General features: G+C 51.3%; 1 protein-coding gene across 1 annotated transcript in view; it reads right to left on the bottom strand.

Annotated features, from left to right (window-relative positions):
* The window catches only part of LOC142313139 (uncharacterized), a 165098-nt gene that overhangs the window by 136590 nt on the left and 14625 nt on the right, over positions 1-13883 (bottom strand). The window contains exon 6 of the mRNA XM_075352126.1: positions 12664-13639. Coding sequence (XP_075208241.1) covers positions 12664-13639 — 976 coding nt within the window. The remainder of the gene's footprint in view (positions 1-12663; positions 13640-13883) is intronic.

Raw genomic sequence — 13883 nt, 5'->3', positions numbered from 1 at the left:
CAGAGTCTCTGGTAAACCAAACGGCCAGATGGACAGGTCCCGCAGCCGGCTGCAATGTTGTTGTGCTCTCCCCGGATGGCTGATGGTGGCTGTCTTTCCCTGCACCTGTGTAAACTGTGTTGACTCCGATGGTTTCCCAACAGTAGTCCGCTCCCCGGCGTATAGGTACCGTAGGAGTCCTTTTGCCCGCAGGCGCTTGCTCTTGGATCTGTAGCCTGTGGCGGTGGCTGTATGTCCTCACGGTGTGGACTGTTGCCTTCTGTCGGGACTTGGTTGTTAGGAAACAACCCCTGGGGTTCCTGTCACACTCGGATTTGACTATTGTTGGCGGCTCCAAGCCTTGTCGGGGTCCGATGGCCCTGCCTGTGTGCTTAACTTCACTCCGCTCCCCGGTTCGGTACCGGTGGGCCACCGCCCAACCCCGATCCTACGGCTCTGCAGAGATCCGTCAACTCCTGCAGACGGCCACCACCGTCTGCCAACCTTGCTGTCAGTGCCTGGGCTCCAACCCAGACACTTGCAGTTTGTGTCCTCTTGCTTTCACCTCCAAAACTCAACTCCACTACTTTTCCTACCTCCAGGCCTGTGAACTCCTCAGTGGGTGGGGCCAATCTCCTGGCTCCGCCCCACCTGGTGTGGACATCAGACCCTGGAGGGAGGCAACAAGGGTTTTTGTCTGACTGTTGTAACTGCCTAGGGTGGGGGGGGGGGGGTGTATGTTGTTATGTCTGTGACTACTTGGCTAGTCCAGGGCATCACATTCCCCCTTGGTGAAATGCAGACTGTCCGCGGGCTGCCCGTCCATCACCGGTTTTATTTTTGTTTCTGAAAAAGATAAAATAACATAAAACATTCAACATAAGTATTTCTTTTAGTTCTTCCCTTGCGGGAGGCACGGTACTTCAACTTTACAAACGGTAAACATTTTTATTTCAAAACGGACGGGTTCATGGTCATCCGCTCCCCCACCCAAGCAAACTAAGCCTTGATGCTGCCCCTAAGAAATGGGCAGTACCCCTCTTCCCCAGTCCTGGTCCAGGTTACCCGAGCGGGAACGGGTACGGTGTCTCGCACCCGGCTGTCACTTCAGGAGATCCCACATCCAGGGGGACCCCTGACCCCCGGAGGATGGCCACCGGTCCAGGTGGTGGCCGGACCCCAGCCTGCTCCGCTGCGGGTCCCTCCTCCAATCTGCCTCTCCGGAGGCGGCACGGAACGGAAAATGGCCCACAAAACTATTTACAAACCCACAAGTTCGTGGGTGGCCTGCTAGTTCGCGGCCATGTTCATGAGTAGTTCCTCATGCGGACAGTTAAAAACATAGGGTCCCTCCGGGGACAACTTGTCTTAAAACGGACGGCGATCTGGAAAAACTTCGGTTTGATTAGTATTTATTCATTCACAACTGGAACAATCAACATGCTGCACAGGGTCCCAACGGGGACAACTTTGTGACAACGGTGAGCCGCTGCCTTTACTTGAGGTCACACTCATCAAGGACCTCCTCCAGCTCAACATCCGGACGACACGGTGGGGGAGGGGGCTGGGGCAGCATCTGTACACCGCGGCTTTCCCTCTGTTTCACGTCCAGGGCATACCAGCCCCTCTTCCCGCAATGTAGGGTGTAGGTCACCAGGTCGCCCGGCAACAGATCGCGACCTGGGTGACCCGTTGGGAGATGCGAGTTCACATCGCGGCGGGCCACAAACACTTCGGCCTCCAGGCCCGGTTCGTAGATAAAGCCGAACCCCCTTCGCGGGTCAAACTTCCTGACTTGGCCCAGTACGGGGCGTTGGCATACCCCTGCGCTTGGGTTGGGCCCCGCTGGATTGCCTCCACGCCGGCCACAGCCAGCACGCTCTGTGGGGGGTCCAGCGGTGACATGGCCTGAGGTGCTGCCTTGCAGCAATGACCCGGCGCAGCCTCAGCTGAGGCAGGGGATTCAGGGACAGATGGCCTCACCAGTTGGACCTTTGGGCTCGCAGCGGCCAGTTCTTCCACGGCCGGGCGGACTGCTGGGGCTGGGTTGTTACGAGGGGGACCCGGGGAAGCGTGCCAAGATGGGAAATGGACAGCTTCCGCCGGTCAAGGTCCACTGTGCGGTGTAAGGGACCGCTGCTATGGTCAGGAAAGAGTGAGCGGGTTGCTGCTAGTGATCGTCTGGAACGTCACAGACGATCTATGTACACCGGTCCGCCCTAACCCGTGAGGGTTGTATGGCTCGGGGCTTCTCGTACGGTGTACCTGTTGCACGGGGACGCACAGAGGTGCCTACACACGTGTGCCTGCGGGAGTCACAGGAATATGGCACGGGGGTAGCACAGAGGTGCCCACGCACGTGTGCTTCAGAAACCAAGTGAGTCCGACAGAGACTCGAGGAGCTCACCTGGGACAGGAACACAGCCTGCTAAACGGGATAGTGCCGGAGCAGCAAGGCAGGGGCAAGACCTGCAAACTAGGTGCTGCCTGAGCAGCAAGGGCAAAGCCCACAAAAGACAATAATGCCTAAGCAGTGGCGTGGCAGCACGCTGCCAGACATCCAAACATAGAAGGACAGTCACGCACCACCATGATGGCAGGGGGAGCTTTTAAGGAGGTGTAGCTCCACCCAAGGGCGGGCGCGACACGGGCGTGACCTAATCAGGATTCGTGACGTCCTGGCCCAGCCAGTCAGGATTCAGCACATCACCAGCCTCGTCATCGGGCCGTGTGATATCAGTGAGCGAATCAGAAGACGTCACGTGGAGCACATGCTCATCTTCCTGCCTCTGGGTCATAAAGGCGGGATCCCCGGTTTCACAATGTGCAGAGACATGGGAAGTCTTGCTGCTTCCCTGAGCATCTATTCTTTGCACACTGCGCAGCCTCCCAGAGCCTCTGTGATGCTGAGCAGGAGAGCTCATGGCAGGCAAGGGATGGGAGACCGCTCCATTCCTTGCAAGGGGAGAACCACTAGGTGTCACCCTTCTGCTGCGTCTCCAAGGAGGCAACTCCTGCAGACTGCGCAGTCTCCCAGACCTTTGGTGCTGCTGAGCAGGAGGGCTCGCGGCAGACAAGGAATGGGGGACCACCTCATTCCTTGCAACAGGAGAGCCACGACATGTAACACCGGGTCCTCTATCGGTGTGGCCATTTCCGGGGCCAACGGCTTCTTGTCGCAAACGGGCACCTCCCGTGAGATCTTCCATGGTAGCGGGAGGGATGCGGGCTGTTCACAGACAAAACCCCCAGGCCTGTCCTCTAGGACGGACGGGTGAGATTCCGCTACTGAGGTTGGGGGTAGCGGACCGAGTGGAGGGGCAAGAGCAACCAGTACGGATGGCGGGGGAGACAGGAGGGTGAGCGGATGCAGACCGGGCCCCTCAGCTGCAGCGGCCGGTTCTTCTCGGACACAGGGGCGTGGGTTGCTTACCCGCTCCTCCAACACTGCCTCCACCTCGCGTCTCCGCACGGCCGCCGCCACTTCCTCCATCTTCGCCACCCAGCGCTCCATTAAGAACCGGACCTGGCTCTGCAGGCGGCAGCACATTTGTGCGGTCCGGGCTTCCACCCACACCGCCTTTCCTGGCGTGGGCTCGGGAATTTCGGTATCACCGGACGGGACGGACATGCTGCTTGCAGGTTCCAGGAACCGGATATGTAGCAGAGTCCTGGCGTCCCCGCTTTTTATGCCCTCGGCTACATTAAGCAGGCCTTCACCCACCCCCCCTTGGTTCTTTCTAACACTTCCTCTTTGGGGGCGGGGCTTCGCTTTCGCGCCTTCCCTGCTCGGGAAAGACGCTCGAGCGGGAAATCTTCGCGCCAAAGATGGTGGCGCTTCAAATTTTTCGGACGGACGCCGCCGGCGGCAGGGTGCACTTCTACCAGTAGGTAGATCGGTTCTATCCTGTTCGTGACGTCAAGTTGTCGCGGGTGGAGGGAACGCGCTCGCCATGTTCGGGTCCGGCCCACCGCTCGAGCCACCGAACAGCAGAAGCCCCGGACCCGAGCGTGGCGAGCGCGCTTCTCACCCGTGAGTGAAAAGGGATGGTTTGTTTTTAGGGGGAGAGTTCGTGACGCCACCCACGGGACGTGGTGATGATGGTGTCGCGGGCGGGGGGTGCGCTGCTCGACCGTGCTTGCGGCTCGGGTCCGGCTGCTGCTGCTGCTCGGTGGCTCGAGCGGTGGGCCGGATCCCGGGGACTCGAGCGGCGCTCCTCACCCGTGAGTGAAAGGGGTAGTTTGTTGGGGTTTGGGATGTCGGTTTGTGACGCCACCCATGGTGTGTGGTGAGGTTGGGGCACCACCACTGCTCTGTACGGGGATCCCGGGAGCGATGACAGGGAGCAGCTGGGATGTTTCTCTCCCCGCCGTGGGTAGGGGGTTTTTGGTGGTCCCGGGGCCCGGTGATGTTGACTGGAAGGTGGATTGCGGGGCTTGGCCAGGTGCAGGGTCGCGGGTGCAGCGCAGTGCTACTTACTCAGCCAGTAATGTACACGGAGTCTCTGGTAAAACAAACGGCTGGTTAGACAAGTCCCACAGACGGTAGGTTGGCGGTAACTGTCTCTCCCTGCACCTGTGTTGTGTTTTCGGCCCCGATGGCTTCCCAGTGTTAACCCGCTCCCCAGCAGTGTATTTGCCAGAGGAGCCCCTTTTGCCCGCATGCGCTGGCCCTGGCAACTCTAGCTGTGGCGGTAGCTGTATTTCCCTTCACGGTTGAGCGGTTGCGTTCAGTCGGGTCTTTGCTGCTGGGAAACCCCGGAGGTTCCCGTCGCTGACGGATTTGACCAGTTTTAACGGCGACTCCAAGCCTGGTCGGGGTCCGTAGGCCCTGCCGAATGGTGCTGGCTTCCCTTCGCTCCCAGGTCCGGTACCGGCGGGCCACCGCCCGTCCCCGGTCCTTACGGTTGTGCGTCAATTGGCCTCTCCTGCAGACGGTCACCACCGTCTGCCAACCTTGCTGTATGTGCCCGGGCCACGTACCCGGACACGGTTAGTCAGCTCCTCCACTACCACTTCCTTCCACTTCCAAACTGATCTGCTCCTTTTCCCACCTCCAGGACTGTGAACTCCTCGGTGGGTGGGGCCACCTGGTGTGGACTTCAGCCCCTGGAGGGAGGCAACAAGGATTTTGTGTGTGCGGCTGATGTGCCTAACCGGGGTGTGGGGTGTGTTGTTGCAGTACCTGTGACGTCCTGGCTTGTCCAGGGCGCCACAATGGCACCACCGCTGCTGGTGACGGGGATCCCAGGACAGATGGTTGCGAGCAGCTCGGATGTTGTCCCCACCGTGGGTACAGGTCGGTGCTTCCGGGGCCCGGTGATGTAACGGGGAGGCTGGATGGCCGGGCTGCAGGATTGCAGGGACAGCACGACGCAGTGCCGGACGGCACTGGTGTACTCACTCAGACAATCAATGACAGAGTCTCTGGTAAACCAAATGGCCGGATGGACGTGTCCCGCAGCCGGCTGCAGTGTTGTTGTGCTCTCCCCGGACGGCTGATGGTGGCTGTCTTTCCCTGCACCTGTGTAAACTGTGTTGACTCCGATGGTTTCCCACCGGTAGTCCGCTCCCCGGCGTATAGGTACCATAAGAGCCATTTTGCCCGCAGGCGCTGGCCCTTGGATCTCTAGCCTGTGGCGGTGGCTGTATATCCTCACGGTGTGGACTGTTGCCTTCTGTTGGGACTTGGTTGTTAGGAAACCACTGGGGTTCCTGTCACACTCGGATTTGACTATTGTCGGCGGCTCCAAGCCTGGTCGGGGTCCCATGGCCCTGCCTGTGTGCTTAACTTCACTCCACTACCCGGTTCGGTACCGGTGGGCCACCGCCCAACCCCGGTCCTACGGCTCTGCAGAGATCCGTCAACTCCTGCAGATGGCCACCACCGTCTGTCAACCTTGCTGTCAGTGCCTGGGCTCCAACCCAGACACTTGCAGTTTGTGTCCTCTCGCTTTCACCTCCAACACTCAACTCCACTACTTTTCCTGCCTCCAGGCCTGTGAACTCCTCGGTGGGTGGGGCCAACCGCCTGGCTCCGCCCCACCTGGTGTGGACATCAGACCCTGGAGGGAGGCAACAAGGGTTTTTGTCTGACTGTTGTAACTGTCTAGGGTGGGGGGGGGGTGTATGTTGTTATGTCTGTGACTACCTGGCTAGTCCAGGGCGTCACACTATTCCCGACAGAAATTTTACGAATACGGTAACAAAGCACATATGATGCTAACTAAAAAGCTTAGAGATCAAATGGTGGCTTCCACCTCGTGTGCCATTAGAGATTCATCGGGAACATCACATTATAATCCTGAAAAAATTGCCCAGCTTTTTCATTCATACTATGTCTCGCTGTACTCCATTACACCGGGATCTTTGACACCCAAACCAGATATAGCTGAGGCGTTGAATTGAGTATTTGAACTCATGCAACCTTCTGAAATTATCTTCTGAAGCCTTGGATGACCTTAATCAGAAAATCCGCCCAGAAGAGATCTATCAGATTATTAAAGATCTCCCGAACCATAAATCACCTGGCCCTGATGGGTTTACATATCTATATTACAAAACATTTGTAGAGGATCTGGTTCCACATATGACTCGCCTCTTCAATCTCTTTATGGAGGGGGAGGACATACCGAACTCATTTCTTCATTCATTTGTAACGGTCATCCCTAAAGCGGGTAGAGATCCAATGGACTGCGCGAGTTATCGTCCTATTAGCCTATTAAATTCTGACCTCAAAATATTCACAAAATTACTAGCTCAACGCTTGAACAATTGGCTTCCCCTCTTGGTACATAAGGATCAGGTGGGGTTTGTCCGATACCGGCAGGCAGGGGATAACACTGGCAGGATACTGAATCTGGTGGAGGTGGTGAACAGGGAGAAACGAGAGGCCCTTTTAGGATTAGACGCAGAAAAGGCGTTCGACAGGCTGGATTGGTCCTTTATGTTTGCTGTATTGGGTCATTTTGGTTTGTCGGGGCCTTTTATTTCAGCGTTGAGGGGATTGTACTCATCCCCTTCTGCAGTAATAAGTCTTCCCCATGCTCACTCGGGTTCCTTGTCGATTCGAAATGGTACACGGCAGGGATGCCCGTTATCCCCGCTTCTATATGTACTCAGTATTGAACCATGAGCCGCCCAAATTCGACTGAACCCAGATATTATGGGTGTGTGCGTTAGGGCTACGTCCTTCAAGGTGGCTCTGTTTGCGGATGATGTTTTACTGTCCTTGACCAACCCTATAGTTTCACTTCCAAATTTACATGAAGTGTTGGCCCAATATGCTGATCTCTTAGGCTATAAATTAAACTCTGATAAAACCGAGGAGTTGCCTATTAATATACCAGAATCTAAATTACAGCAGCTCAAGCAAAACTTCAAATACACCTGGTGTGCGGACTCTTTAAAATATTAAGGAGTTAAGATTACCCCTAGTTATAAGACACTGTATCAGGCAAATTTTCCTCCTCTGATACGTGAAGTATAAAAACAACTCAAGAAGTGGTCCTCCTTACAGATTTCTTTCAATGGTAAAATTACCATCAAAATGTCTATTCTCCCTAAATTCCTCTACCTTTTTGAAACACTCCCAGTACGGGTGCCTATGGGGGTCTTAAAGTAAGTGCAATCAATTCTCATGCAATTTATTTGGCACTCTGGAAGGCACCACATCCCTAATTCGGTTCTTTGTGCAGCTCGGACGAGAGGGGGCTTGTCATGCCCAAACCTCGCTCTCTATTATTTTGCCTCGCAGCTATGTTCTTTAGCCTCGTGGACAACTCTACCAGCTTACAACAGATGGACGGAGACCGAGAAGCTTTGGCTGGCTCCCTTTCATCCGAGCTCTCTAATATGGGGTCGTCCGTACGACATACCCTCTAAAGATCTTTTGGGACCCATGGCACTCACAAGATACATTTGGCGGAAGTGTAGATTGAAGTTTCAGTTGGCAACGCAAGCCTCTCTTTTGACCCCCTTTCTGTATACCCCCCACATCACTGATGGGCATGAGCTTGGAGGTGACAGTACAATGGACGAAAGCTGGTCTTTTTTGTTGTCGGGATATATTGAACCCAATCACGTTAAAATTGAAATCATTTACAGACCTGCGCTCCCAACACGGGTTGCCCTTTCACTTATATTTCTCGTATCAGCAAATAGCTCATTATTTTTCAGACACTATGAGAGGAGAGGCAAAGGCTCGCCCCTCAGGGTTTGAGACTCTCTGTTCTAAGCGGGGTTCTACTAGGGGCTTGCGATTTACATCATATTGAATGATGGGAACTTGCCGAGATCGGTTCCACACTCATATATGAAGAGATGGGAGGGTTGGATAGGCCATTCCTTACCGGAATCAGTCTGGTCGGTGGTATGGACTAGAGCATTTTGGTCTTCTGTGAATACTCACTATAAGGAGAATCAGATCAAAGTCCTTATGACATGGTATCATACCCCGGATCTCCTACCTAAATTCAATCATACCTTCCCAGATAGTTGCTGGAGGTGTGGTGGGGTGGGGGAGCTTCCCTATATCACATTTTCTGGACGTGTCCATGGATCAGGGGTTTCTGGATTGAGGTGGAGTCCCTGATGCGAGAGGTGATAGAGAGAGAGATTAGCAGAGATCCGGTGACATATCTACTAAATGTTCTACCATCAACATTATGCAGGTGGGAACTAAAACTTGCCCTACATATCCTTACGGCCGCTAAAAGTTTAATAGCCCTATTTTGGAAAAGGGTGGCCCCTCCCTCAGTCTCAGATTTATATGCTAGAGTTCAGGATGTTAGAGTCATGGAGCGATTGACAGCACAACTTCATGATACAGTGGATCAGTTTAATTTGACATGGAGTGCTTGGGATACCCATGAGGATAATCTTCAGATATGATGGGAGGTACGGGGAGATTTTGGGATAGACCAATGGGGATGGATTGGTATCCGAGGGGGCAATTCCTGCTTGCAGGATACTTTAGGATTTTCAGTAAGAGAGCCTGCCCACTCTTATATAGTAGAATAGTACCAAGCTTCTGGCCCTAAGATCCGAGATGGCACTGTGATGATGTATGACTCTGTATATCTGTGACTTGTAATGTTCATTTTTTACCTGTGATTACTGTTATATTTGTATAAAAAAATTTAAAAAATAAAAAGTTGAGAAAAAAAACAACTTGTGGGTCGGAGTCTCATAAGGTTGGAGTGGTAAAAAATCTGTTGCACCCAGTAATAATAAAGCGAGACTTTGCTTTGTTCTGGGAGTTGTGGAGTAAAGGGGTGGAACCCTGTGTCTCAGATAAAGGACAGTTAGACCTCAATGATAAGACTTCATTTCAGTCGGAGACGGATGAATTCCCCCTACGTGTGTTGGTGGGCGATGAGGACGAGGCAGAGTCTCAGGAGGTTGACATGCCGGAGTTGGCCGTTTCCGAAGGGAACTTTGGGACTGTGCAAATGAGGGACCTGACACTAAAGGGGGCATTTGAAAATGTGACTGTCATAAACAGGGTTTCTCAAGAGCCTGGGGCTGACACCAGATACCCCCACTTTGCAGTAAATGGGGAATTGTTATATTGGGTTACCCAGTTGAGAGGTGAGATAATTGAGCAACTATTGGTACCAGGGCCTTATAGACGCCGGGTGTTAGACATGGCCCATTCTCATGTCCTGGGTGGTCACCTGGGGGTACATAAAAAACGGGAGCGGATTCTTCAGAGGTTCTACTGGCCGGGGTGTCATCGAGAGATTCTTAATTATTGTAGATCCTGTCCCACCTGCCAGCTAACTGCACCAGTTTCACACTTTCAAAGTCCCCTTGTGCCATTACCTATAATAGAGGTCCCGTTTGACCGTATTGCCATGGATCTTGTGGGCCCCCTGGTAAAATCCGCTAGAGGGCACCAGTATATCTTAGTGGTTCTGGACTCTGCGACTCAATACCCTGAGGCAGTGCCATTGAGAAATTGTTCCTCTAAGAATATAGCCAGGGAGTTGGTCCATATCTTCTCTTGGACCGGACTGCCAAAGGAGATCCTGACAGACCAAGGGACCCCCTTTATGTCGAAAGTCATGAGGGAACTGTGTAAGGTGCTGCGGATTACACAACTGAAGACTTCAGTCTATCACTCGCAGACAGACGGCCTTGTGGAGAGATTCAATAAGACCTTAAAGTCCTTGCTTAAGAAGGTCGTGGAGAAGGATGGCCGAGATTGTGATTGCCTGCTTCCATATTTGCTCTTTTCTATCAGGGAAGTTCCACGAGCCTCTACCCGGTTCTCTCCCTTTGAACTTTTAGATGGTCGACATCCCCGAGGGTTGCTTGACATAGCCAAAGAAACCTGGGAAGCAGAGGTTACCCCCCATAGGAGTGTCATTGAGCATGTGGCCCAGATGCAAGAAAGGATGGCTGAGGTGATACCCATCGTGAAAGAGTCTTCTCCGGGCTCAAGAGGCACAGGCGAGAGTATATAATCGCTCTGCCAGGGTGAGACAGTTCAGCCCTGGTGACCGTGTGCTGGTGTTGATCCCTACTGTGGAAAGTAAATTTCTGGCTAAGTGGCAGGGACCCTATGAAGTGGTTGAGAAACTGGGAGAGATGAATTATAAGATCCATCAACTGGGTAGAAGGAAGCCCTACCAGGCGTACCATATTAATCTTATTAAGCCATGGCGAGATAGGGAAGCGGTGGAAGCTCCGTGTCTAGCTGCCAAGGTGGACGCTGATATCGAGGACATCACAGTAGCAGAGACGCTGTCAAGGGCCCAAAAGCAGCAGTGTCGGGAGTTGCTTCATCAAAATCGAGATCTCTTTTCAGAATTGCCGGGGTGTGCACAGGTTGTGGAACATGAAGTTCTGACGGAACCACACATGAGAGTACATCTGAAGCCATACAGGATCCCCGAAGCCCGCCGAGAAGTGATCTCAAAAGAGGTGAAGAGGATGCTGAGCCTCGGCGTGATTGAGGAATCAAGAAGTGGCTGGTCTAGTCCTATCGTTCTTGTGCCAAAGCCGGATGGAGAATGGTAATTTTGCAATGACTACCGCAAGTTAAATGAAGTCTCAAAATTGCTTATCCGATGCCTCGAGACAATGAGCTCATTGAAAGGCTTGGCCCAGCCAGGTATATTACCACCCTTGACCTGACAAAAAGGGTACTGGCAAATACCAGTCTCGAGCGACCAAGGAGAAGACTGCTTTCTCTACACCTGACGGATGTTTCCAGTACACCAGGATGCCGTTTGGATTGCAGGGAACCCCAGCCACCTTTCAGAGGGCCATGGAAAGGATCCTAGCTTCTCATCGCCGCAGCTTATCTGGATGATATTGTGATCTTCACCCCGGATTGGGGAAAGTGGCGTTCCAGGACTTGAAGTCTGCTCTGTGTCAGCAGCCAGTCCTGGTGGCACCTGATTTTACAAAGGAGTTTGTACTTCAGACTGACGCTTCAGAGGTCGGGTTGGGAGCTGTGCTGTCGCAGGAAATAAATGGCGAGGAACATCCAGTGCTTTACTGGAGTAGGAAACTCTCCTCTTGTGAGAAAAACTATGCCATTGTGGAAAATGAATGCCTGGCTATTAGGTGGGCAGTGGACTCTCTAAAATACTATCAGCTAGGCCGTAAATTCAAGCTAGTGTCTGATCATGCGCCACTGACATGGTTGAGAAGTAGACAGGGAAAGAATGCTTGGGTGACCAGGTGGTTTCTAGCACTCCAAGACTTTGCCTTCCAGGTAGAGCACAGGCCTGGGAAGTTACATGGGAATGCCAATGCCCTGTCACGGCTCCCCTGTTTAGTGGTTAATGCTGCTCATGCCCCTGGCTTTGGGCAGAGGGGGGAATATGTGATGTGATCACTGGTGATGTGCACGAGGGGAGATATGTGTCGCTGCGACTTCTGCAATCAGTAATGTGAACCCGGATGTAGTACTCCAGCAGATTAGGTGCTGAGAGGGTTAATTTGTATTACCTGGACCGGGTTTGTTGTGGACAGCTAAAGAGATGGGTGGGATGGCTGTTCACCATATCTCCACCTCGGGGTGTGGTCCCAGAGGTAAAAGCCAGGCCTCTGGACACACTCATGGTCTTCTATTTTGCTTTGTATTTTCCTGAGCTGGAGGAAGAAGTGTTCTCCTCATGTCAATGGATTGTGACTGCTGATAATAAACCAGGTGAAAATCGACACGTGAGGTGTTCCTGCATACATCCCCTACTGCTGAGAGAGTGGCTCTACCACAATATATATACACACACACAATGAACTATATCAGAACAAGCAGAAGATAAGACACTTTCTTCCCCAGTTGTGCAGAGCTTGGAGCTGATGTGATCTCTCTCTCCTGAGTAGAAGTCAGTGCTTTAATAAGATGGAGCAGGTGCAGACACAGGAAAGATGGCAGGGAAGGAGTTTGGGTGGAGTTCTTAGTGGGTGTGAGATACAAGCTGCCGCCACCGCAAAGGATCATGGAAGTTGTAGTAACTGAACACAGGAAGTCAGGAGAGAAATTAACTCATCAGAGCTGGAGCCAGCAATGAAGATGTGCTGCTAGAGCATGATAAAAGAAAATATTGCTGCAATAACATAATAGATGTGTGGAGAGGCACATATTATCAAGATATATGAGAAAAAAAACAACAGAAAAACAGTTTTGGTACTGGACAACTTCTTTAATATCTGATTTATGAGAACAAGAGGGTTTCTCCTCTGTGTGATCTCTGATGTTTACTAACATGTGGTTTCTGGGCAAAACATTTCCCACATTCTGAACATGAAAATGGTTTCTCTCCTGTGTGAATTCTTTGATGTCTGGAAAGACTTGATCTCTGGGCAAAACATTTCCCACATTCTGAACATGAAAATGGTTTCTCTCCTGTGTGAATTCTTTGATGCATAACTAAACCTGCATTCCGTTTAAAAGATTTACCACACTGTGAACATGAAAATGGTTTCTCATCTGTGTGAATGCACTGATGTTTATCAAGATTTGATTTGTATTTAAAACATTTCCCACATTCTGAACACGAAAATGGGTTCTCTCCTGTGTGAATTCTTTGATGCATAACTAAACCTGCATTCCGTTTAAAAGATTTACCACACTGTGAACATGAAAATGGTTTCTCATCTGTGTGAACGCTCTGATGTTTATCAAGATGTGATTTATATTTAAAACATTCCCCACATTCTGAACATGAATATGGCTTCTCACCTTGGTGAATTTTTTTATGCTGGTCAAAATGTGCTTTCTGCTTAAAACATTCCCCACATTCTGAACATGAAAATGGCTTCTCTCCTTGGTGAATTATTTTATGCTGATCAAAATTTGCTTTCTGCTTAAAATATTTCCCACATACTGAACATGAATAGAACGTCTCAACTCTGTGAATGTGGTGATGTCTTATAAGATCGAAGTCATAGTGGAAGCTTTTCCCACACTCGGAACATGAATATGGTTTTGTTGCTGTATGAACTTTTTCATTTTGTGTAACAATTTGCGATGAAGATGAGATCAACGGAATAGGATGAGATGATAGATCTTTACTCTGAAAGCGAGAGATTTCATGTGGGATAATAGCGGCCTCTTCATATGTATCTTGTGTCAATCCTTGATCACTTTCTTTAATATCTGAAGATATTTGATGTCCTTCTTGGTTCAAAGCATAGTCATCTGCTAAGAATAAACATTTTTTAGTAGCAGAAATTCAGGTCACAATTTTCACAAAATTGGTTTTTTTTATATTTTTAAAATATTTAGAAAACCTTGCATCATTTCCTTTACCCACTTCACGACATTTGACGTACCTATACATCATAGTCGGATAGAGGTTCACGATGGCTTGATTGTTGTCATTGCAACCTTACATCTCGAAGACAACCTCTAGATTAGCCAGATACGGCAAGCCTGTTAAACT

This window comes from Anomaloglossus baeobatrachus, chromosome 5, assembly GCF_048569485.1.
Source record: "Anomaloglossus baeobatrachus isolate aAnoBae1 chromosome 5, aAnoBae1.hap1, whole genome shotgun sequence".
NCBI lineage: Eukaryota > Metazoa > Chordata > Amphibia > Anura > Aromobatidae > Anomaloglossus > Anomaloglossus baeobatrachus.
Note: the sequence above shows the minus strand (reverse complement) of the source record. Positions and strands in the feature narration are given on the sequence as shown.